This window comes from Podarcis erhardii (genome assembly GCF_964252035.2).
Source record: "Podarcis erhardii genome assembly, chromosome: 4".
NCBI lineage: Eukaryota > Metazoa > Chordata > Lepidosauria > Squamata > Lacertidae > Podarcis > Podarcis erhardii.
The window spans coordinates 75,706,173-75,733,169 of record NC_138508.1 but is presented as its reverse complement, the minus strand read 5'-3'; the positions used below and the strand labels follow the sequence as shown (position 1 = coordinate 75,733,169).

Sequence of the window (26,997 nt, the reverse complement as noted above, 5' to 3'; positions counted from 1 at the left end):
GCCTCACCCAAGAAATTAAACAGCTTTTCTCCATTCTCTCTGCTGATGTCAGATAATCAGATGAACAGGAGTTGCAATCCCCTCTTAACAGGTTTTCCATGTACATTTTGTATTTTTTTTAAAAAAATCTTCCCAAAATGGTTTTGGCTTTGCTTCATAATTTAGCACCCTCACTGTAGCTCTTGTTTAATTCATCCAGCGGCCTCAGGTTCCGTTTCCACCAACTACTGAAACACTTTCAAGTTTTAAGCCTTCCCCAAATGCGACTCGTATCCTTTTGTGCTTTTTCCTGAGCCGCTGATGGGTACGAAGATGTAGCAAAAAACACAAGTCACGCCATCAGTCACATGTTCACTACCCCCGTCAAATTCATTTCCATCACAACCCTCGCCTCCCATAAACGATTCATAAGACTTGCGAACTTCACTATGCAAAGGTTTGACAGCGCAAGCCCATACATGTCTACTCAGAAGTTAAGTCCTATTAAGTTCGACGGGCCTTACTCCCAGGTAAGCGTTCAGAAGATTGCAGTCTAAACCTGCAGGGCAATCCTTAACCGTAGATGAAATTGCAAGGGTATACTCACATGAAGCCTCGAAACCTGCTTAAGTCATTATTCGGCTCCTCGCATTCAATTAGGCTAGTAAACTTCAACGGGTCAAATTCAGAGTCCTGGAGCAAAGGAAATAACAGAAGCAAGCCGTTAGCAAAAAGCTTAACATGCACAATTTGTTTTAGGGACGGTGCCATCTGCCCGCCCATTGGACCTTTGGTTTGATCCAGCATAGCTGCTCTTCATTATGATCCTCTGATATTTATACCGCTTTCCCATATTACCTATCACAATAAAGGCAAGCGACTTATCAATAAAATATCACATTGATTCTATAAACAACCTGTTTGGGATTAACCAGTAAAGATGGATGGGGTGACCTGTGGCTCTTTCTGATGTTGTTGAGACTCCAACTCCCATCAACCCCCAGCCATCATGGCCAATGGTCAAGGATGATGAGAGCTGTAGTCCACCAACATCCGGTGGGGAGAGGGGAGGAAAAGGTTGGCACACCTGCTGTAAAAGAAATTGATCTGTAAAGCACCACTTTTTACAGACAAGAAGGTACACAACTTCACCATTTATTTGCTCCTGTCCTTATAAGCGGTGATATGGCTGCATTATTTTTTTTAAGGATTCGCCATGGAAAGAGACAGGAGGAAGATGTTCCAGTTGTAGTTCCCCTTTGCCAGCTTTGACTGAGTAAGCAAGGAAGTAAAACCTGTGTGGCTACTTTGCACATTATACAGTAGAAGCACTAACGCGTACCCACAAGTACCCAATCCTGCTCGCTCCCTGCCGTAAAGCCACATTCAAAATAAAAACAACCGCCACCATTATTTCTGGTTTCTGAAAAATGTCCAGGCAGGCTGAAAATGTTTAAGATTATCGCTGGCAGGTTTCAAGTTCAAGCAAAAAGACAAAGTGCAATCTGGGAGAATATAAATCAATACGTTGTCAATTATGGGAATGTTAATACAAGCTTTTTGAAAATATAATCAGGGTTTCTTAATTGCTTCATGCTAGCTCAGATAAATTAATCCTGTACAGTAAATTAGGCACATACAGTAGGATGCTTCTTACCTAATTAACATTTAAAATTCTCCTTGATTCCTTAACTAATTAGGCTCAAGCTGGCTTTGGCACCGTCTGCATATCCTGAACACTTACCCGTTATTATAAGGTTTTATCATTGGACTTTCACAGCAGAGCAAATACCTCTTTTGTTTAAACATGGAGATTTAAATACTCCATTCTTTCGGCAGCAATCATGCTAATTAAGAGCGTTTCTGCACGATCAGGTTTCTTTCTGTGTGCTGGTGGGGCGGGCGGGCGGGCGGGCGGGCGGTTTGCCCACAGAAAATGTTCAGTTGTTTTCAACTTTGTTCCACACAGTTCTGATGGTTACTCTGAAGGTTGCACTTCTATTGAGAGTAAATTCCAAGAGGGCCAAAGCATAACATTTGGTACGTGGGGAAATGTGCTATTTCCCATAGATAAGGCATTATTTGGTCTTGCAAATGATGGTCTTGCAAAACAGCTGTCTTCTGACTCAGATTCCTTCGTATATTTGTTCACTCATGGTTCAATTCTGTTGTCTTCTGGTATTAATCAGTACATTATTATTTTTTTTGGTAAGTTTCTCATAGTTTTACATGTGATGGAGCACGATGAATATCACATGTTTTGTCTGCATAATTCTATGTATAAATAACAACACTGGTACTGTACACGGTACAAAACATATATTATTATGGTTGTATTACATTATCATCAATTTATTAATCACTTTCTAAGCAACCATCTCAAGGTTATTACACATAGTTTTATGCACTTCCAAGACTGAATGTGTATGTGTTTTTATATGCACAAACAGCCAAGAACTACACTGTTACATTTGGAGAACTGTGAAGGGCACTGAACTACAAAAATCAAGTTCGTAAACTTAAAGTGCAGATCTGGTTAATTTGGTGTCCCTTGTAATTGCTGTGTGGGTGCAGTTATGCAAGTATCATGGGTGTCTATTTGAGAGTATTTCTTGCATCAATTCCGATGGAGGGGAGGGATACAGCTTCTTCCTGAATTCCTGCATCATTTTCTGCATCTTACAAGTTACGGTTGGTTCATGTGCCTGTTTGAGTCCAAAGTTTTCTGAATGACTTGAAAAAGAGCAAGCTGTTGTCTTTTGAACTGCGCCTGGGTGGAATTTGCATGATGTCTTTGCACTTTTTGGCTAACAGCCTGAGCTCCTCAGAATCATAGAATTGTAGAGTTGGAAGGGAACTTCGAGGGTTATCTAGTCCAACCCCCACAGGAATCCTAACTAAAGTATTCATGACAGATGGTCATCTAGCTTCTGGTTAATAACCTCCTATGAAGGAGAGTCCACTACATCCCAACCGAGTCTGTTCCACTTTCAAACAGTTCTTATGGCCAGAAAGTTCTTCCTGCCTTTAAGTTGGAATCTCCTTTCTTGTAACTTGAATTGACTGGTTTGTGTCCTACCCTTTGGAGCAGCCGGAAGCAAGCTTACTTGGAGGAAGGGTGGAAATAAAAGTGATAGGTATGTGTATAGATATGCATCTGTATGTGTGTGTGCATGGCTATATAGATGTATAATTAGGTAAAGGACCATTAGGTCCAGTCGTGACTGACTCTGGGGTTGCGGCGCTCATCTTGCTTTACTGGCTGAGGGAGCCGGTGTACAGCTTCCGGGTCATGTGGCCAGCATGACTAAGCCGCTTCTGGTGAACCAAAGCAGTGCACGGAAACGCCGTTTACCTTCCCGCCGGAGTGGTACCTATTTATCTACTTGCACTTTGACGTGCTTTTGAACTGCTAGGTTGGCAGGAACAGGGACCGAGCAACGGGAGCTCACCCCGTCGTGGGGATTCGAACTGCCGACCTTCTGATCAGCAAGTTTAGGCTCTGTGGTTTAACCCACAGTGTCACCCGCGTCCCTTATGTATAATTAGGTGCTTATAATTCTCCCCCAATTTATTTGGAAACATTCCTATTAGCAACGCCCCCCCTTTTTTGCATGCAGTTAACGCAAGAACATTGACACGGCAAGGCTCCTTGCTGCAGTATGATGACAAACAAAGCAGAGCATCACTCTGATCAGTGTGAACTTGCATTTGTGCTTGCAAAGCAGCAAGCACTGGCTAATGTACTTGCTCACTCATTGATGAATAAGAACCCCCCTGTCAAAACAGTGTCAGCATTCTGTATCCGAATGGTAGGCAAAGAGCGCTTTCATTTCTCGAAGAAAGGTGGAAATCCAATTTCAGTCGTTTGGGAGGGAGCTCCCTTCTCCCTTTCCTGGACTCCCCCTGTAATTGGATTCTCTCACCCTCAGATGGCCTCGTGGATGCATTTTAACGTAATTTATAACAGATCGCAACCACGTAATCAACAGAACTGAAGGCCTTTCGTTCCCAGATGAGCTGATGTATGACAATTACGTGGCAAAGAGAGAGAGAGAACATTTTACAATGCCGATAAGTGAGCCCAATGTAATTGCTTTCCTTGGGCCTTGACAGTTTTCTTTTGCAAGGAAGACTTCGTCTCTAGATAGCACACTGATATAAATATATATGTATATAAGAGAGTTGCCCTTTGTTGGCATGTGTTCCTGGGAGAAAGGATGCACAGCAGCTCTGAAGCTCACAAGTGGCGTCAAACATAATATATCTATCCGGTGCCGGGATCAGTCTCTTGTTTGCTGAGTTCAGCATCCGCAATGAGCCTTCTGTTTGATTAGACTGGCCTTCGGAAGGAGGACTCTGCTCTCTCAGGGGTTTCCTCTTAAACATTTGTCAAAAGTATTAAGACATTACTTGCCCCCCCCCTTTTACAAAAAGTGCTGAACGAAAAGCTGAGATGAGATAAAGTAGTTGCTGCTAACTCAGGCACTTCCTCGCCCTCCACGGTAATAGAGATTAAAAAAACCTTCGCCCTTCCCTACAACTAAGATGAAGCAGGTACAAAGCTAACTTTTTCTCTTTTCACTAAGCAAATAGGATTATGTATAAATGTTAACTCAGTGGGACAGGGAATTCCTTTAAAAAGAGAGAGAGAGAGAGAATAATCCTCTGCCACACCTGTGAAAATAAATTCTCAAATACTCCATTCCAGATGTCCTGTGCATTCAGCATTCATTCTGATCGCTTGGTTGCACCAATGTCATCTTCCCAGTACATTTTCCCAACACTTTCTTTATCGCCAAAACTTAAAAATAATAAAAATTCTGATCTTAAGGGGGAGTGGTTTTGGTGCACAAGACCTTCAAGTCAAGTTTGAACGTGAAACCTAAATTTGGTGGTGTGTGACTGAATCCCACCTTACAGGCAGAGGGGGGGCACCCCCCAATTTTACAAGGAGGGGGTTGGGCCCCCTCAATATTGTGCAGCCTGTGGTGGGCTCCACTGGGCCTACCTGCAGCTACGACAGACCCCACCAGGCCTTCCTAAGGCTGCGACAGGCTCTGGCAGGCCTTCCCATGGCCCTGGCTGGCCTACCTGTGACCATAGTGGGCTCTGTTGGGACTCCTCCCATCACATGACATCACAGACGTGTTACGTGCATGACATTACACACACTGGGCCTTCCTAATGTTGGGTGGAACCCGGCCCGTTTGCCACCCTAAAATGGGGACAGTCTAGAAGTGCCCACAGCAGTTTGCAGAGCTGTGCAGCCAAGCAGCAAGACAGAATTATTTTCTCTTCAAGTAACAATGCATTGAATTTAGATTTCCTGGAGATACTTTGGAATCTCAATGGAAAGATTCCTATGGTGATAGTTACGCAGTGTGGCCAAATAGTTAAAGCTGCTATGATCTAGGTCAGGCATCCCCAAACCTGGCCCTTCAGATGTGTTGGGACTACAATTCCCATCATCCCTGCCCACTGGTCCTGTTAGCTAGGGATGATGGGAGTTGTAGTCCAAAAACAGCTGGATGTCCGAGTTTGGGGATGCCTGATCTAGGTGGGAATGTGGGTTTAGTAGGAAGAATGTCAGACTTGAACTATGATGGGGAACCAAGTTCAGATTCCTCCAAACCATACTTTTTTTCCTCTGGGTTTGGGCAAGTCACACCCATTGCCATCTAAAATGGGACTATTTAACAAATTACTTCACAAGTTTATTCCAGGGATGAGCGAGAGCTGCTGTAAAGTGTCAGACACATTCCAAATCGCTATAGGAAACACAGCTAGTTGGGGGAGAAGGAAGGAGGTTCAGATGTTTCTGACAAAATCTTGAGTGAAAAGAACATTTTACATTCTTTGCTAATTTGCTTTTGAGCTTTTGGCCTCTCTGTGTAACCATGAAATGATGTTCTTGAATCTACTAGCTCATTAGTTTTCATACAGTCGTAACAGGGGATGGAGCATAATTTTGATTCCGTACGTATCTAAATCTCTCAAATGTGCACATTCCAAAACATGAAAACCGAAACACAGCTATCCTTCAAAATTTGCACATATCCAAATGTTGCAATTCTACAATTAACGTTTACAAAAATGCTTATAAATGCAATATAAAAAATGGAATAAAAACACATAAAAATGAAGATGCCAGTGAAAATAATCTACAAACATGCATCATTTTATGGGAAACTGCTTGTAAAAATTGTACATTCATTCATGTTGTGTGTAAGCTGCTTTTCCACACACACATAAATGCTCAAAGCAGCTTACAACAAAGAAAACAAGGCATTTCAAAACCAAACAGTGCGAAAAGAATTTCCTAATAACACAGCAAAACAAAACAGCGAATATAATAACATACAAAAAGCAACATTTCAGATCTATAAATATAACACTTCCACATATAATGTTCAAATGTTCAACTGTCCCTTACATAGCATAGCCAGGACTAAATTCCTGGGTCCTGCTTTACTGCGCTTGGTTGGCAGGCCTGTTGAGTCACATGCCGCACTGCTTTTGCAGGATACAGATCCTTCTGTAACTCTGCAGGTGGCGAGATTCCTGAATGCGGTTATCTCACACACAGAAACCACCAAAAAACAACATCAACAACAAAAACTAATCGGACAGTTATGATGATAGTGCAGGACGGATCTCGTCTCCAGTTCTCCTTTTTCTGTGAACCGTCCCTTGGATCTTTCCGGGCCCCAAGCTGTTATTTGTCACTGCTCAATGACCCACCCTTGCATCGTGGTGTTCCCCTTCTGTTGTTAGATGTACAGTGGTGCCTCGCAAAACGAAATTAATCCGTTCCGTGAGGCCCTTCGTATAGCGGTTTTTTCGTCTTGGAAAGCAAGCCCATTGACAGCTTAGCGGATTAGCGCTATTAGCGGTTTAGCGGCTTTTAGCGGATCCGCTGATAAGCGGCTTATCAGCGGATCAGCTGATAAGCGGCTTAGCGGCTTAGGAAAAGGGGGGGGAAGGGGGAAAAACCCGCAGGAACTCACAAGACATTTCGTCTTGCGAAGCAAGCCCATAGGGAAATTCGTTTTGCGAAGCGCCTCCAAAACGGAAAACCCTTTCGTCTAGCGGGTTTTCTGTCTTGCGAGGCGTTCGTCTTGCGGGGCACCACTGTATTGGTTTTTATGTTTCTGTGCTTTTATGTTTGTACATATTTTATGGGCTAATAGCCGTAAATAAATTATTATTATTATTATAAATATAACAAGATTATGTAAACAACATCCAACAAAGTAACAAGGAAACTTTTCCTAGAAAAACCCCTCCCATGTCGCACACATTCCATTAGTTGCAACTGCATATGAAAATGTGTTTGTTAGGAAAAAATCTCACTATAATGCTTACAAATTTTCGTGCGGATTTCTTTTTAAAATCCAAATACTGCTGCAAAATGTGGGGAGCTGAATTTAAAACGGGGGAAATTGAGATACTATGAGAACTGAAATCGACAGATCTTTCCATCCCTAGGATTTGCAAAGTTGCCACACACACAGAATTGCATGAAGTTCACCAATCAAATCTTCAGCATTAGCATGAAAGTGGGACGGAGTGGACAGATTTTACATATGACTACCACTAACTTCAAATCTTCATTTACCCCCTTGTCAGTGTAAGCACCTTGTGCCTTCATTCTTAACAGGCAAGATGAAATAGACCAAGACTCTGTCTCTGCATTATCTTATACATGGAACCCCCTTCTGGGGGCTCCTGACCACTACAAGTCTCCACCCAACGTACTACAACTTCTTGTTGGTTAAATTGTTTATTCACGCTACCACGGCAGCCAGAATTCTGTATACACATAAATGGGAAAAAAAGAAGTTCCAACAAAAGAGGAATGGACTTTGAAATTATTGGACTACGTGCAAGTGACGGCGAAAACAAGAGACCAAAAAGGAAGAAATGTTTGTGGAAGACTGGAGACCCTTTTCGGATTATCGGAGAAAAGATTACAGTTGAATTAAATCACAAGGAGGACTTGAAATATAAGCAAAGGAATAAGAACGGTAAAGGAATGTAATGTAGGATATATCATGGGTAGGCAAACTAAGGCCCGGGGGCCGGATGCGGCCCAATCATCTTCTCAATCCGGCCTGTGGACGGTCCAGGAATCAGTGTGTTTTTACATGAGAAGAATGTGTCCTTTTATTTAAAATGCATCTCTGGGTTATTTGTGGGACATAGGAATTCGTTCATTCCCTCCCCCCCCAAAAAATATAGTCTGCCCCACCCCCCCAAGGTCTGAAGGACAGTGGACCAGCCCCCTGCTGAAAAAGTTTGCTGACCCCTGTATAATGTCATAGGAAAAAAATACTGCATTTATGGCAGTAGGTGAACGATTTGAACAGAAACATCATGGAATAAGGATGGGAAGTCAAAATGTTAAGGGAATATTGTACTGAAATGGAAAGGAATTTTTGAAATTGTTTGAAAATCAATTAAAAAACATGGGGGGGGGGGAGGAAAGAAAACCGCTTGGCTTTGCCTTGCTTGCCAGTCACACTCCACCCCAATTAGTACTACAGTACAGTAGCACCTTGGTTTTCGAACAGCTTAGTTCTCGAATGTTTTGGCTCCCGAACGCTGGAAACTCGGAAGTGAGTGTTCCGGTTTGCGGACTCTTTTTGGAAGCTGAATGTCCAACAGGGCTTCCGTGGCTTCTGTTTGACTGCAGGAGTTTCCTGCAGTCAATCAGAAGCCGAACTTTGGTTTCCGAACGTTTTGGAAGTCAAACGGACTTCCAGAATGGATTCCGTTTTACTCCCAAGGTACGACTGTATTTACAGCAGCCTGCCGAATCCTTAGGGCAGCAAGTCATACAGAAAGTTGTGCATAAGTCCTGCATTCTCTTTTTTGCAGCGTGCCCTATAGATGTTGGGTTGCAACTCCCATTTGCCCTCTGCTCTTGGCCATGCAAGCTGGGAGGGAGGGCACCCTGTTGGCCACCCTTGCACTAAACATTATCCAGCTCCTCTTGCATTCAAGTCGCAGCAAAGGTTTCCAGCTCTCTCTGCCTAAGCCCGCGAAAGATGGACCCATGTGTTTTCAGTATTACAGGGCAGCTGGCCTGGCCGCCACACCCTCAGTAATTGCTTATGGAATGTTTTATGCGAGCTGGAAATATTTTGTCAGCCACGCCAGGAAGAGCGGCAGGGCTGATCTATTCCCTGCTTGCTCCAGTCAGGTTTCATAAGAATGATTTATAGTGTTTTGAAAACTTTAACCTATACCGGTGGAAAATATTTACATCCCTAGTTCTCTGCAGTATATAAAAATAAAGATATCACAATATTTTCTTAAATACACATACACACACCCAACTGACTGTGGCAATGCTGTGCAGCTGAAACCCCACTGATTTCACTGGGATTTAAAGAGCTGACAGTGTTCAAGAACGTGTGGCCTCTCTCTGAAGGCTGCTGGAGAGCCTGCCGGTGACCCAAAGCAGAGTTTTTCAAGCTAGTGGCAAGCTCTAAGTGTATATTTGGACAAATTTGATTTAGGAGAGGCTTCTGTGGGGAAAATATGTTTGAATTTGTGCCAGTTCTGTCTCTCCACAGCTGGCTAATGGGAGCAAAATGTGTACATTGTTCTAGCTCCTTCAGACTGCTGCTCCCTTGATTCTATAAACTCATTCTCAGAGCCCCCTACCCTACCCTACCCTACCCTACCCTATAAAAAGCATTATTTGGAACAGTTATTTGCATGACCCGCAATGTAAGATACAGTGGTACCTCAGGTTAAGTACTTAATTTGTTCCAGAGGTCCGTACTTAACCTGAAACTGTTCTTAACCTGAAGCACCACTTTAGCTAATGGGGCCTCCTGCTGCTGCCGTGCCACCAGAGCACGATTTCTGTTCTCATCCTGAAGCAAAGTTCTTAACCTGAAGCACTATTTCGGGGTTAGCAGAGTCTGTAACCTGAAGTGTATGTAACCTGAAGTATATGTAACCCGGGGTACCACTGTAATAGCAGGACAGAATTCAGAACAGTAGCAATTAAGTGCCTATTTCCTTAAGCTAAAACGGTTTGTTAATTCATTCAACTTGACCCAGTGATGCAAAATTGAGGGGGGCTGCATGCCACCAGACCCCTCTGCCTGCGGAGTCCCTAGGTGCTACCCGCCACTGCCAGGTGCGCAATCATGCTCATGTTTTGGCTCCACACAAACCTTATCACCTTTGCTTCAACACGGACATCAAAACTGCGGACATCTAGCCGCCTAACAGCTCTAGCTTCAGAATAAGGTTGCATAGAAGCCTAGGCCTAGGCAGCTGCTTGTGCTTGGGTTCTTCCTTGCAGACAACCACCATGACCCACGGGCACTTGAAGATGGGGCCAGGAGCACAGCCCCGCTCCCTAGTATATCCCTTCATTGTGAGTAATATGTGAAGGGTCTCGAACAAAGCAACATTCTGATCTCACCGAAGCCCCTCCACTCAGGCAAAAGTCACACTGAACACTATTGTATTTTGGTTCCGCTCATATAACTGCTTCACAGACTACCTTGTCCAAATTAGTGTCTTTGAACTTGTTCTACTCTATAAATATCCCGTCTGCATTCTTCAAATTTCTGCTATTCATTAGAATTTGTTCTCATGTTCCCTGAACATTCAACTGCTCATTTCACTTATTTCCACAGCCTAACGTCAGTGCTTAAGACTTTCCCTTCGCAGGGAGAACACCCCGTGGGCTGTAACTGTCTGAGTCAGACCTGAGTGTGTCTCTGAAGATGAACTAGTCAGTGCAGTTCCTGAAAAGGAATAATTTCCACACATATAATATTGAGCAGATTATAATAAAACCAATTGTTTAATTAAGGAACGCTCGTCTCTTGAAGATCATGGTTCTAGCAGCCTAGTAATGAGCTTCTTCTAAGAACATACTCCTTTTATTAAATTTCTAAATTCAAAGCGGTTTGGTGAAATGGCTAGGGTAGGCACAGGGAACCTGTGGTCTTCCAGATGTTGTTGGAATCTTAACACATCTGGAGGGCCACAGGTCTTTTGCAACTGGGTTAGAGTGATGAACTAGGAAGCCTGAATTTTGATCGCCACCCACTAGGTCAGTGTTTCCCAAACTTAGGTCTCCAGCTGTGTTGAAACTACAATTTCCATCACTCTCCTGACCATTGGTCTGCTAGCTAGGGATGATGGGAGTTGTAGTCCAAAAACAGCTGGAAACCCAAGTTTAAGAAACGCTGCACCATAGGCGCCAACTCCTAGGGGCCGAGGGGTCTTTGGGACCCCCCAATAAAATATTTGAGGGGACCACCCCCCCACCAAGTTGATGGGCATTGCCATTCAAATGGTGTGCATGCATTGCGTCATGTGATCAATTATGCAAGGTGGGGCTAATCTGCCCCCCATTATTTTATTCAAGTTGGCACCCCTGTACTGCACTTAGCAGTCACTATCTCTTAGCCTAACCTACCTCACAGGGTTGTTGTGAGATTAAAACGAGGACGGAGAGAAACACCTACATTATCTCAAGCTTCTTGAAGGAAAAATGGGGTACGAATGGGGTAATTAAATAAGTAAAATATAGAAACAAGCTTTAGTAAGTTTAGTTATTCATCTCTGTCCTCTTTACCTCCCTCATTTCTCTCATATATATATATATATATATATATATATATATATATATATGCCTGTGTTTATTTGAATGAAAACTGGCTGCAGGTGCAGTGGTGCAGTTCAGTGCTTCCACAGAACAAGGTTCTTAAAGAGCATCTCTCTTGCCCGTGTCTCTTCAGAGAACCACTTTGGATCCAAGCACAAGAATTCCCAATGCTTTCTCTCTCAGTTTTGGAACCCTCTAGTAACAGTCTGCAAATGGCTATACTTGCAGGCTACTTCACAGTTTGAGGTCCCCCTTCCCCGCACCTCGACACATGCTACATTGTTAGGAAAGCTGATTTCCCCACAACGGTGCTTTCAAACAAATGCTCCCTCCCATATTAATATTTTGCTGGAAGCTGCCCAGAGTGGCTAGGGAAACCCAGCCAGATGGGAGGGGAATGAATGAATAATAATAATAATAATAATAATAATAATAATAATAAGTTGGGTGTAGGTGATGCAGGTACAGTAATATGCCAACTGTATTTGCAAACGGGCCCTAAATCCTGGGGCTACAGTAGTACCTCGGGTTAAGTACTTAATTTGTTCTGGAGGACCGTTCTTAACCTGAAACTGTTCTTAACCTGAAGCACCACTTTAGCTAATGGGGCCTCCCACTGCTGCTGCGCCGCCGGAGCACGATTTCTGTTCTCATCCTAAAGCAAAGTTCTTAACCTGAAGCACTATTTCTGGGTTAGCGGAGTCTGTCACCTGAAGCGTCTGTAAGCTGAAGCGTATGTAACCCGAGGTCCCACTGTATTTTATTAGGTTTTTTTTTTTTCTTGTGGGTGTCTCCTCATATTCTTAATTTATTTAATTTTTTTTAAAGTTTTAAAACAGAGCTGATTTTGTTCATGCTAAATTAAACCATTTCTAAACATTTCCTCACATAACTAACTTGAAATAAAGGCTACTTGTTAACTATGGTTCTTTTTGTTATGTTTTTTTCGAACTTTGGCTCCTTCCCCACCTCTCATCCCCACCAAAAATATTCTTGGCGAGGTAAGGAAAGAGAGCTGTAAACTCAGCTCCCCAGCAACAGCACTTCAAAAATTGACTGGACTCCAGAACATCAGATCCTTAAACTGCAATTATGCACATAATATCTCTCTCTCCTCCCCTCCCCAATTTCCTTGAGTGGTCTCTTATTTGCAAACCTACCAGGCAGGCGAAGTTGTACACAATATTTATATATTCAAATGGAATTTTCTGAGAGGTTGGAGAACTGGCAGTACAGTTTATGAAATTAAAATTGTGCCTGGCATCAGTGACTACTTTCATTGGTTGAGTATCAACAAGGGACATGTAATTACAGGCAGCAAACTTCGCTAGGAAAAAGATTAGATCTGTTTCTGACGGAGAAACTATATTTATTAGCATCCCAGCAGCGCACTGTAACAATCGCATCCGCAGGATTCCACAAATGAATCGATAAAATCAAGGCAGGCCAGAAACAAGCATGGATTCGCATTACTGAAGGAAAACTGTTTTTCCTCACGCCACTGTAGTTTTCCTCTCTGTGAGGAACTATTATGGCTTCTCTGTACTCACTCTGCTTCATTAAAACACAACATTTGCTTCACAACAAACAAAGCCATCCGACCTGACTGGTTTTTAAACTGGGTTGATTATTGGCCCATCATCTTGATTTGGTTTTTGTGAATGATGATTATGATTGGCTGTATGCTGGGTTTCACAGTGTGACCAGACTGTGGCTTACCGTTCAGCAGGGTACATGACAAAAGCATTCACACACAAGCAGGGTTATAATCGGTGCTTTTTCCCTAGAAAAACAGGTGCCGATGCTCACCATGAAGTTGTTACAATCAGTGCCACTTTTTTTCAACAACAGAAAGAGTTGCCGGTACTGTGTACCCTTGATTACCCTCTGAAAAAAAGCACTGGTTATGATGTTTTTAATTTGATGGGTCGGATCCAGACATCATCTTCCGTTGACAGGCCCCTTCCATTTGCAGATGGCTTAGGATCCAGGGGAGGGATCCCATTGTGGAAGGGGGAATGTGACTTTTGCCAATTTCCCCCTCCTGCTGCAGGTAAAGAATAAAGGTAGAGGATGCCTGGACGGTTATGGTAAGCGCTTATCTCGCTTCAGGCCAAGGGAGCTGGCGTTTGTCCACAGACAGCTTTCCGGGTCATGACTAAACCGCTTCTGGCGCAATGGGACACAGTGACGGAAACCAGCGTGCACAGAAACACCGTTTATCTTCCCGCCACAGTGGTACCTATTTATCTACTTGCACTGGCGAGCTTTCGAACTGCTAGGTTGGCAGGAGCCACGACAGAGCAACAGGAGCTCACTCCATCATGGGGATTCGAACCACCAACCTTCTGATCAGCAAGCCCAAGAGGCTCAGTGGTTTGGACCACAGCGTCACCCACAGTTCTACCTCCGACACCTCATAATACTCAACAGTGTGGGGAGATGCTCCTACTAGCAGGACTGAAGTCTGGATCCAACCCATAAAACACATTTTGAATGTTCAAAACACTGAACTTGAATAATCTCAGTAATCCTAACAACAGTCCTTTAACTCAAGTCAATATTACAATTTTTTAATATTACAAACAGGAGACACAAGGAGAAAGGGCTGCTTGCCTAATTCGTGCCACCAAAGAGATTTGAACCAAAGGCTTAGCTTTTAGGTTTCCCTCCCCATTGTATCTTCATTTTAATTTTTCTATTTGTGCATGCATTTATATTGGTTATACTTACTACTTTTGTTGTACTTTATATCTATATATACTCAAAGAAGGCCTATTAACATTTTTATTATGTGTTTTAACACCCTTCATCATAAGATCTCAGGGTGGTTCACAGAATAAAACACAGTATAGAAACAAATAAGTAATTAAAACAAAACAGCAAAACAATGACAACACACCCGCATCCCACAGACACATTTAAAAGGCTGCAGAATATTAATCAGCCAAAGGCCTAACCCAGGCATGTTCATTAATGTCAGTGGGTCTTTTAAGTAAAACTTTGTTGAATACCGCTCATTCTACCCAAGACTCAGCTTTTCTATACATGTTATGACACTGGCAATTTGCAGGAAGGTTTCACACTCTCTGCTGGATCTCTCTCTCTCTCTTTTTAAATGCATTTATTCATTGCGTTTAGACTATGTAAGCTTGCAGAACAATAAATATCTATTTAGAAGATAGACCATAATCTCCGGCTGCCAGTAAAGGCGCTGCTGATTAGGTGATGTACTTCTTCAGATTTTGGGCTTAGTAAATCCTTAAGCTCCACACACTTGTGTGTGTATGCGCATGTGTGAAATTGGTTTGGTGTATGAAAAATCCTCAGCCAGAGGGAGGCCAATTCTGAAAAAGACAAAACTAGCAATAAGGGTGACGTTGAAACTTGGTAGAACGACAGTGTTGAGGCAGCCCAACTACTTACTGCCAGTATGGACCCTGGTTGTTGTTTAGTCGTTTAGTCGTGTCCGACTCTTTGTGACCCCATGGACCAGAGCACGCCAGGCACTCCTGTCTTCCACTGCCTCCCGCAGTTTGGTCAAACTCATGCTGGTAGCTTTGAGAACACCATCCAACCATCTCGTCCTCTGTTGTCCCTTTCTCCTTGTGCCCTCCATCTTTCCCAACATCAGGGTCTTTTCCAGGGAGTCTTCTCTTCTCATGAGGTGGCCAAAATATTGGAGCCTCAGCTTCACGATTTGTCCTTCCAGTGAGCACTCAGGGCTGATTTCCTTAAGAATGGATAGGTTTGATCTTCTTGCAGTCCATGGGACTCTCAAGAGTCTCCTCCAGCACCATAATTCAAAAGCATCAATTCTTCGGCGATCAGCCTTCTTTATGGTCCAGCTCTCACTTCCATACATCACTAGTGGGAAAACCATAGCTTTAACTATATGGACCTTTGTTGGCAAGGCAATGTCTCTGCTTTTTAAGATGCTGTCTAGGTTTGCCATCGCCTTTCTCCCAAGGAGCAGGCGTCTTTTAATTTCATGACTGCTGTCACCATCTGAGGTGATCATGGAGCCCAAGAAAGTAAAATCTCTCACTGCCTCCATTTCTTCCTCTTCTATTATATGAAATAGAGCTGGGCAATGTATCAATGCCTTGTCCAAAACCGGTTTCAAGTCCACATCATAATAACGGTTTCAGAATATATGACCTGGAAATATGTAATGAACAGTGTTCACAACTCCAGGGGTCAGTGGAGTTGTCTGTCTGCTGCCTTCCAAGTGGCAGGAAGGTGAGGAGAGAGAGATGCTCCCTGTGGCTGGCTGCGTTCTTACGAATCAATCCGACTGCATTTATGTAATTCTAGTTACAAGTGAAAGTTTTAATATTTATAACTGCTTGGCCAAATACATAAATATATATTGCATTCCCTGCTCAGACCTGTATCTCCAGTGACTCTCGGAAGTGCTTATTAACCTGATTGAAGGGTCATCTCTCTCTTGAAAACATTAGAGACAAAGGCTAACGGTTTAATAGTTTTCTAAGCACTTGAGCTGGTGCCCTTCGAGTGTAATGCATGCAGCAGCCCTGTGACAAACTCTTTGATATCTTAAATGGGGGGTTCTTCTAAAAACCACGCTGCCCCTTGACTTGTGATAGGCCATGTGACCAAACATGACTGCTATAGGACGCAGCATAATAGATTCTTTTGTTTCCTCATGAAACAACATTCCTAGGTCTGTGATGTTCGCCAAAGCAAGTTGCGGCCACGTAAGCAGCGTAACGGCCCTTTCCCGATATTCAGCTGCTGATCTAATGTGCTCCCGTGGAAACCTTCTGACCTCTTGTTAAGAAAAAGAGGAGACTGAGAGGAGATATGATAGCCATCTTCAAGGGGCTGTCATGTGGAAGAGGGAATAAGCTTGTTTTCTCCTGCTCTGGAGCACTGTTAAAAACAGATATGCAGAAGCTAGGAGCTAAATGAAACCTTTATCCTAGGTTATGGGCGCAACAACAGAATGTCTACGCACTTTTTTTAAAAAAAAATAACAAGAATTCAAAGCTGAAAATGAATGAACTGCATCTAAAATATTATGTTCATTTTTCACATGCTCTAGTCCTTCTCTTGCCCACCCTCCTAACAGTCTTAAGAGGGTCTCTTCTCCAGTCTTCAGAGAGTAGCTGGAAGTGGGGGGGCAGAAAAATCTCCTCCTTCCACTCTTCAGTTTTAATTTGAAATCTTAGGCGCCGTACTGCGCCCAGAGCTCAGAGACTGCTCACGCTGATGAAATTCCCTGTCGCAAAATGCGCCTAGAACAATGGGAGTTTCGAACGCTAGTCTAGAGCGTAAGACTACGACTAATAGCTTCAAGATACAAGAAAGGAAATTCCGACAAAACATACAGAAAAATGTTCTGACAGTAAAAGCTGATCAACAGTGGAACAGTCTGCCACAAGAGGTGGTGGACAACTCCTTCCTTGGAGGTTTTCAAGCAGAGGTTGGATGGCCATCTGTCATGGATGCTTTAGCGGAGATTCCTGCATTGCAGGGGGTTGGGCTAGATGACCCTTGGGTCCCTTCCAACTCTACAATTCTTTGAATCTGCAATTCTGTTTTCTTTGAGCTGTGGTCCTGATCCGCAAAAAAGAGAGCTGAACACGGCCACAGATATGCAGCGTCTGCATGCCTCCACGTAGCTCGATGGTGGGATTTCATAATCCATCTTCCAGGAGACCTCAGAGCCCCACAATCCGTACAAAGTGAATATTTTATCAACCAAAACAAACAGAAACCCTAGAGGCTTTGTCACAAGAAATGGGCATAAATCCATGAAAGCAAGGTGGAGTCGCTTTTAATGCTTGGACGAGACTCTCAGGCGTTGTTTATAGGGACTGTCAAGATTTCTCAAAGCCTTAAGCCCAGGTTAATGCCATGGGTGTGTGTGTTTGTGCATGCTGCCTTGGCAGCACATGAGGACAACCTATGCACGCTAGCTTAGAAGTCCCATGCCACTCAATGAGACTTACTTCTGAATAGACATGAATAGTATTGCCTGCAGAGCCAGTGTGGTGTAGTGGTTAAGAGAGGTGGACTCGTAATCTGGTGAACCGGGTTCGCTTCCCCGCTCCTCCACATGCAGCTGCTGGGTGGCCTTGGGCTAGTCACACTTCTCTGAAGTCTCTCAGCCTCACTCACCTCACAGAGTGTTTGTTGTGGGGGAGGAAGAGAAAAGGAGATTGTTAGCTGCTTTGAGACTCCTTAGGGTAGTGATAAAGTGGGATATCAAATCCAAACTCTTCTTCTTCTTCTGCATATTAGGATGGTCTAAATCCAGGATGGGAAATCTCTGGCTCTTTAATGGGCTGAGTGCTGTTGCGCTCAGGTCTTGCTTTCCGGCTTCTTGTGAGTATCTGGCTAGCTACTATGGCAGGCATAGGCAAACTCCAGCCCTCCAGGTGTTTGGGACTACAATTCCCATCATCCCTGACCACTGGTCCTGTTAGCTAGGGATGATGGGAATTGTAGTCCCAAACATCTGGAGGGCCGGAGTTTGCCTATGCCTGTACTGTGAGAACAGAGGGCTGGACCAAGTGGGTCATTGGCATGATCCAGCAAGCTCTTACGTTTGGGGCTGATGGGAGTTAGAACATCAAGCTTGCTGGAACAAGTAGTTCTTGCTCTGTAACACTGGCAAGAACGAGAGAAGGCAAGAACGAAAGAATCGCCTGCTAGATGGGGCCAATGGCCTATCCAGTCCAACTTCCTGTGAAAACAGGAAGGCAGGATACAAGCACAAGAACACACTTTCCCCTCCTGTGGTTTCCAGCAACTGACAAGCACCATTTATTTTAAGGCACTGAATGAAATTAAACATTCTTTTCATTAAAAAACGTTTCTACACCACTTAATACAGCGGTACCTCAGGTTAAGTACTTAATTCGTTCTGGAGGTCCATTCTTAACCTGAAACTGTTCTTAACCTGAAGCACCACTTTAGCTAATGGGGCCTCCCACTGCCGCCGCGCCACCGGAGCATGATTTCTGTTCTCATCCTGAAGCAAAGTTCTTAACCCGAGGTACTATTTCTGGGTTAGCGGAGTCTGTAACCTGAAGCGTATGTAACCTGAAGCGTATGTAACCCGAGGTACCACTGTATGTCAAAAATCTCCAAGCAGCGCACAGTTTAAAAAGAACAGCAATATAACATTTTTTTTTAAAAAAAACCACTACCAAAAACCAGTTAAAGAGCAATATAAAATATATGTAAACTTACCAGCTCTAAAAATCCTCTTACAACTTGTCTCTGCTTCAAGTTGGTCTCCCCATCCAGATTAGCGGTTTCAATGTGGCACAGACCGTCGGGGTCACTCGAAGAAAGCAGCAAGATATCAGCAGGGATGATTTCATTACAACGCAGCTGGATGAAATCTCCGACTTTCACTTCTTTCCAGTATCTGGTGGTGTATTTCCTTTCAATCCTGGCCAAGAAATGTTTACAAGAAATGCATTGAAATGTTTTCTAAGTACAGCCTAGCTGGCAAAAGCTCCTGAGAGACTACAACTTGTTACATGGGCAGACTTCCATCTGTGTTGCATTGTGCTTGTGGCAGTGAAGCCTCTCACACCAATTGGTTCACAGACACACCAATACCCAAGGAACGAAGCACATCGGAAATGTTCGAAGTCCAACTTCTGTGAGGAGGGTTGCTTGTCAGTTTGGAATTAAAACTGTTATGTCTGCTACAGAAGGTAACAGAATAAGTGATGCGTATTGAAAACTTTTGTTACATTTTTTTAAAAAATGAGAATTTATATTAATAAAATATTTTTTTAAAAAAAAATCACACAGGCACTATGGAAATAAGAAATGGGAGAAATGTAGCTACAGAGCTAGAATGATGGGACAGGACCCAGAGAGAAAAAACCTAAAGCACAGAATGCCCACAGCCAGGGTAGCAGCATGAAAGGTGGAACAAAGCAGGGAAAAGAGACTATGTAAGGAACACATTTGAAAAATGTAAACGTGGGAACCCAAGCCGCATACAGACACCAGCTCTAGACCTTGGGAGGCCTCCTGTGCTTTTGGAGAGTTGCACAGAAGCAAGAACTCTGCCAGTTGAGGCATCCAGCAATTCGAAAGCACGTCAAAGTGCAAGTAGATAAATAGGTACCGCTCCAGCAGGAAGGTAAACGGCGTTTCCATGCGCTGCTCTGGTTCGCCGGTGTTGGTCCAACCTGCGATCTGTCACTTGGGTAAGTCCAAGTCTATCCATTAGCCAGTTGCACACACCCCACGCCCCTTGAGGGTGTGCTATACTTTGTTTAGACTGCATTCACCCCGAAAGCTCCAGAACTAAAATCCAGCTCCTTCTGTACTCTGAGACAGGTGTACCAAACATGGGCTGAAGACAAATCAGGAAGCGTTGGCAGGAAGCATATGCCAGTAGGTTTGTACCAGCTGTCTCGTTTCTGAAACGTCTGTAAGCTGAATTGTACTGGGTCAGTTCAACTACAGAGACCTCAGAAAAGCAAAGAAATATACAGCATGGGGAATACACAGCACAATGCGACCGTGCTGTTGCAAGTCCAAATATTACATGCCAGCAGTGCAGCGGGTTTCAGGAGTGAGAAACCAGTTCCCTGACTCTCCCATCTATAGTTTTATGAACTTAAAGAAAAAAGAAAAAGCTATCCATAATTTACGTGGCCACTACGCTGACTTACAACACAGCTGACACTCAGGAAGAGTCTTGGAAACCTACTGATAAAGTAGTTAAGTTGGAGGTGTAGAGTTGAGACTTTATGTCCCAGTACAAAAAAATATCTAAGGCAAAGCACCACGACAGGCACAGCATGAAGAGGAAGAGGCATGTTTCCTGAACTGATTTATATGCATATATTTCAGCGAAAGCACACAGGAGAGAAAGATTAATAGAGGAGATGTGAGGAACCAAGGAATGTATTTCAGCCTAGCGCTTTGGCATGTTTCTAAATAAGAAGCAGCTGCCAAACACACATTCCAGTTCTGAGCATATCCTGTGGTTCTGTAGAGGTGTAGAAAAGGCATGGAATGTAAGTACTAGGCACAGCATTCAGGTTCCTGAGAAGCTCAGCATTTTCAAATAGCACAATTCTAGCCCGTATGGCTGCAGAGACAGACTTGAAAGAATCTAAACAATGCCTAGCTAATCCCAGCAACTGGAGGACTCCAGATGGTCGTGGGGTGGAGTTTTAGTGCTCCACAGAGATACTTAGCAAAAGTCCCTGCTCCAACACTATTTGCATAATAACTGAGCATTTGCTGGTACAGAATTGATTTACGTGGGAGCAGAATTTTGAATTGTTTTCTTTTAAGCACAAAAAAGACACATATAGAAAGGAAGGCATTAATGCAAGGCACTAATGGGGAACCTGTGCACCTCCTAGGATGATACCTGGTTTTCAACACTGTGAGATACCACCAGCTAAACACTGTGATACCAATATATCACAATGTCTAGATGGAGCTACCTTGAGGCACTGATTGGTTTCACGGTTTTCCCTGCATTGCAATTTTTGCCAGTGCCTACTCTTTCGATTCACTGCCCCTTGTATGAGGAGTTGGCAGAATTAACAGGAACTATAAAAATCAAGAAAAGCATTGGTTGGCTTCACGGTTTTTCCCACATTGTGATTTTTGCATTGCACAACCACACACCATGATTTGTGATATATTGCCAGGTGAAAAATTACGAAAGCAACATCACGATAGGGACTTCAAACCAGTTTCGGACAATACATGGCCCAGCCCTAGTGCCTTCCAGAGGTTGTTGGCTTCCAGTTCCCATCAACCCTGGTCAGGGATGATGCTAGTCACAATTTTCAAGCCCTGTTGTAGAAGCTAGCCCTATTGTAGCTTCAAATATCTAACAAAGGAAGCTAAGAAAGGCTGAAAGACCTCCCTTAACTTTTGCTCCTCCAAGACCTAAGAGAGAGAGAGAGCAGCCCAAAGCAAACAATAGCAGAGGACAGTGAGTCCCAGATTCCGCCCCCCCCCATCTTTCCACCATTGTTGAGAACAGCCACAACTCAGTCAACAGAGGTGAATCTCTCTAGTATCAAATTACTGTTCCCCATCTGAGTTATGATAGAGTCTAGTTGTGGAGGCACAACTCCTGGCCTGCGGCATGGTCCAGGACAGATAAGGATCAGGGAAATTCAGAGCGACATGGCAATAAAAACAACAACATACATTTCCACCCAAATAACAAGCAAAGTGATGTGGTAACATCCTTAGGAAATACCTAAGAGAGTAGGATTTTCCTAAAAAGATATAAAAAAGTTCCAGTATAAAATAGCTCCCAATTCCTCTGGTTATGAATCATTATTCCTTATAAGGACAAAATGTGAATAACTCTGTGGACGCGAAACATAGTCGAGGTAGCCAAAAATATACCGTTACAATGTGCTGCAGCATAAATCACAAAGCCAGAGTCACTGTGGGCATTCTGCTAAAAATGCAGACACAGATCTAGTATGGGAAAATGATATTCTTAGGTCTTTTATGTTCTCGCCACATCTGCTCTGCAATCCATTCACTGCCTCCGTGCAGCTTTTGCACATTCTGTGCTTTTTTTAAAAAAAATAAAAAGAGTGTTAAAAGCACCGCCACATGCCACTTCCTTTCTCCCAACTTTGCCTACCCAGGTTACACCTGGGTTAAAACAAGGAGTACAATTTGCCCTTGGGAACTGTAAGACTACATTTGCCTGTAGAGGAGTTTGACAGCTCCACTTATTGGCCAACCTGGCAACCTTGCTGTACCTTCTTCTTCTTCTTTGGCGATCACTTGTAGCTGAGTAAGACTGTCTTCCATAAACACGGTTTAAACAATGAGTCCGTAAGTGACTGTGGAGGCCAATTCTGGATCCACACATCCTTCCACAGTGGGGACATAGGTTTCCGGACGGGAGTTGATCACGGTGTGGATTTGCCAAGCATGCCTTCCTCTTAGCACGTTTCTCCCTTTCATCCTGAGTTTGAGCGTCTTCAAAGCCCATGACACCTTTGGTAAAGACTGTTCTCCAACTGAAGTGCTCGCAGACCTGTGATTCCCAGTTGTCGGTGTTTAAACTACATTTTTAAAGATTTGCCTTGAGAGAGTCTTTGAACCTCTTTTGTTGACCACCAGGCTCACCATAGGACTTCACTGACCATACCTTTCAGAGTTACAGCTCTGTGATATCCTTCGCTGAAGGATGGGGAAGAGGATGTGCAGGAAAGTGCAGCCTAGAATGCCCATTTGTAGAAACTGAAAGGAAACCATAAAAGTGGAATGGGGCATGAGAAAGAAAGAGAAAGCAGGGGTAGTTAAGTAAAATGTTGATCTGGCGTAGCTTAGCCAGGCTGACTACAATGCAATGGGCAGAGAAGTTTTTCTCCCTTTCTTCTTCTGATACTAGAACTGAGGGTCACCCAACAAAGCTGAATAGCACAATATGCAGACAAGACAACAAGAAGTGCTTATTCCCATAATGGTGCAGGGGCAGGACACCTCTGGGCCCTCCAGGGGCTGTCAGACTACAATTCCCATCAGCCCACCCAGGATGTCCAAACATCAGGGATGATGGGAGCTGGAGTCCAGCAACTTCTGGAGGGCTGCCAGTTCCCCATCGCTGACACGGCACACAGATAAACCTTGGAACCTGTTCCCACAGGGTTTGGCGATGTCCACCAACTCACGGCAGCTCTGAAAGCAGGTTAGAGAAATTAATGGAGGAGAAGCCTGCCAACAGCTACACGTCATGATGGCTGCATCCTACCCTCCAGGATCAGTACCAGCGCACCTCTGAACCAGTGTTAGAAACTCGGATATATGAGCTAGGCACCAAATGGCTCCTGAAACCAAGGTTACAGTCACCAAAGTTGCCCTTTGGGGCAAGACAGCTCTAAAGTCTTATTTTTCAAACGATGGACTGGCTGTGATTGATTCTCAGTTTAACATCTGGCTAACCTTGAGCTGGGTTAAGAACTCTGACAACTTAAAAGAAAAAAAAGGCACTTGATCCAGGGACAGTCCACATAAATATTGGGCTATGCCTAATTCTTTTTCTTAATGGCGACTGCTCCTGGTCCTGGCTTAGGCTGCACAGAAAAAGCATTTTGGTTTCTGAAATTCATTCTGATTGTGCGGATTAGATATGAATTCTGCAGGATGGGGTATTAGTGTGTGAAAACAGTCAAGGTCCAAGGATCCCCAGACATGCACCTCCAGATGGTGGAGATGTCAGGCACCATCCTGGCACCCAAGCATCTTTACTTGGTCACAAGTGATTGACAGCTACGTGCTAAATGCGTCTGGCACTGGCTACTTTCGAACAGTGCTCTGAACTTCAGTTGTTGGGGAACAGGAGTGGGAAAGGGCTGTTGTGCTCATGTGGCGTGTGAGCTTCCCTTTGGCATCTGGTTGGCAACTGTGGGAAATGGGCTGCTGAGCTAGCTGGGCCTTTGGTAGGATGCAGCAGAGTTCTTATGTTCTTACACTGTAGCTCTCAGTTTCCTCCCAGATTCAGGACACACCTGGCCTTGCATCCCAGCTATTGGTTCTCATTCTTGGATGGGAGGAGAGAGGCACAGCGCAGTGGGCGATTTCAGAAGCAGATGCTGACAGCACCACTTAGCAAAGAGCTGTGTACACCATATAAAATATTGTATTCATTAGATTTATATACCCGGTACAGTGGTACCTCGGGTTACATACGCTTCAGGTTACAGACTCCACTAACCCAGAAATAGTGCCTTGGGTTAAGAACTTTTCTTAAGGATGAGAACAGAAATCGTGCTCTGGCAGCACGGCAGCAAGGGGAGGCCCCATTAGCTAAAGTGATGTTTCAGGTTAAGAACAGACCTCCGGAACGAATTAAGTATGTAACCAGAGGTACCACTGTACTGCCCTTCATCATAGGATTTCAGGGCGGTTCACAGAATAAAATACAGGATAAAAACAAGCAAATAAGTAAAACAAAACAGCAAAACAATACTATTTTCCACTATTCTCAGGTTAAATTAGTATGTTTGCAAATCGTGGGCCATTAAAAAATTTTTTTGCAGTAGCAGTGGCATTAAAAGGACAGCTGTAAGAGGAAATGTGGAGCACACTTTGCCAAATAAGGAAAGAAGAATACTGCACAACTGGATCCAGAGCAGGGCTGAAGATAACTAGCAAAAGTGCTCCTTGGGCTTTGATCATAAACCTGATTATCTCTCTTTTGGAGCTTCCCCGAGACATCTGGCTGGGCAATGTAGCAAACAAAACACTGGACTAGATAAACTGGCCCAGCAGGGCTTGTTTCATGTTTTGTATGAATGAAACATGGCATCTGCAGCTTTTGAAGTAAATGGCTTGTGAAGATATACTGTCCCACACACGATGGTAATCACATGTAGAGCGCATGGGCACCATTCCTTGCGCACTGGGTAATTTGTGTGAAGGGAAGTCCTTGTGAAACAGACCGCCACACAATCAATTCTGCATTAGAGGGTGTCTATTTCCACAGTCGTAACACCACTGAGAACCAATGTGGCTCAAGAGACAGGCACCATCTGGACATACAGGGATCGTGTGGAGGCCCAGTTTACATCAACTCTGAAAATCAGTAGATAGGCAGGAAGTCCAAGGATGTGGGACATAGGTTCATATACTGTGCATGCAGTTGATGGCAACTATGTGCATTGGTTCAAGTTTGTTGCTAGAGCTGTGGCCTCTACGAATAAATATATGGTTGGGTTTCCTCAAAGTCATTTCACCCTAAGAAGTGCTTGAACTGCTGAGTGTAAATCTCTAAAATAAATAAAATTCAGAGAACAAAGAAAAGGCGGCAGTTCAGAAGAATGAGTGTGCTATTCCCAGACATTTAAAGATTTTTATTTTATTTTTAAATAAGAAGAGTGAGACATCACATTTTAAGGGCAAGAAAGAAGAACTTGTCCAATCTGCTCTTTGGGTGCCATTTCATTTTTTAAAACACAATTAGCACATTTTAATACCCTTTTCACAACACCCTACACTAAAAACACTGAAAGAGAGGGCATTTTTTTTTGGCCAAGGATGAAACGGTCTGCAAATTATGCCAATCAATTTTCACGAGTGTATCTATTGCGATACCAATTCCTGTACCCCGGAATGTTGCCGATACTCAGGGCACTCAGTGTTGCTATTTTCAGGTGGGATTCAATCACAGACTGGGAAATTCAGATTGCACAATTAGCACTGATTTGGAGCTCTTGCACAACAATCCACTTCCCCCAAACAGCAGACTTTCTGCAATAAGGAAAGTGACAGAAAAATGCCCTGGAAGGGGTGGAATAACATTGGCGTTGATGCAGTGCCTCCCCACAAACAATGGGTGCTCATTAAATAGAAGTAAAAAATGAGGCTGAAGGCTAAATAAACAGGTTACCTGGGAGCAACCTGAGGGCGGGGGATCTGGATGACTGCAGCAGTGCCATCCTATGACCCGCATAAAAATTGCATTAGCGTGAATGCAACATCTATGACAGACGCTGCCTTGAGCAGACCATTGTTTTAAATATTACATGCTGAGCAATATTCCACACATAGCACTACGCTTCCGCCGAACTGACTTTTTAAATTCCTGCATGTTTGGTAGCTGTCACAATCAGGCACTGCTTGCAGCAGGAAGTACTCGGGGATGCCTTCGCACAAGAGAAAATAGTACCGGAATCTAAAGACTCATTAAACCGACCACATGCCAAAACAAGAGGAAGGCTCAGCTATCTACTCACAGCTTCTTTGGACAGAGTAGCACGCGGTGACACATACACAAACATTTATACTAATCAGGAAAAGTCACAGCAACCATTGGTGTACACACACACACACACACACACACACAGTCACTGCAAACATACTTTGGCTTGGTTTGGACTCAGGAATAAACAGCTGCTTCTTATTGGGTGCACAAAGCTTACATGTCTCCCTTCCCACATCTCTTCCGGTTTAGCTGAGAGTAGTTCAGAAGCTTGAGACAAACCACAGCTTAACATTATGTCTGAACGTGGGCAAACTGTGGTTAGTCTTCGCTATGCTTAGCTGAAGTAAGCCGGCTTCAAATCACAGGTTAGGAAGTCAGCTTGTTTCAATGGAACATAGTTCAAAGCAGAGGTGGGGAGAACATTGCCCTCCAGGTGTTGCTAGACTACAACTCCTATCATCCATGGCAATTGGCTATGGTGGCTAAGGAGGATGGGAGTTGGGAGCGCAGCAACCTCTGAAAGGCCACAGGCTACCCACCCAGCCAATATTGTTGGTACATCAATTCCCATCAGTCCTGGCCAGCATGGCCTATATGGCCAAGCATGATGGGAGTTGTAGTCCAATTCCATCTGGAGAGCACCGTGTTGGCTAACTCTGCTTTGAAG

General features: G+C 43.8%; 1 protein-coding gene across 2 annotated transcripts in view; it reads right to left on the bottom strand.

Moving 5' to 3' along the window:
- Positions 1-26,997, bottom strand: part of LOC309340302 (phospholipid-transporting ATPase VA-like) — an 81,839-nt gene that overhangs the window by 8,557 nt on the left and 46,285 nt on the right. For both annotated transcript variants that reach the window (XM_081858993.1, XM_081858992.1), the window contains 2 exons: positions 18,851-19,055; positions 587-672 (listed from right to left, as the gene is read on the bottom strand). In XM_081858993.1, coding sequence (XP_081715119.1) covers positions 587-672; positions 18,851-19,055 — 291 coding nt within the window. The remainder of the gene's footprint in view (positions 1-586; positions 673-18,850; positions 19,056-26,997) is intronic.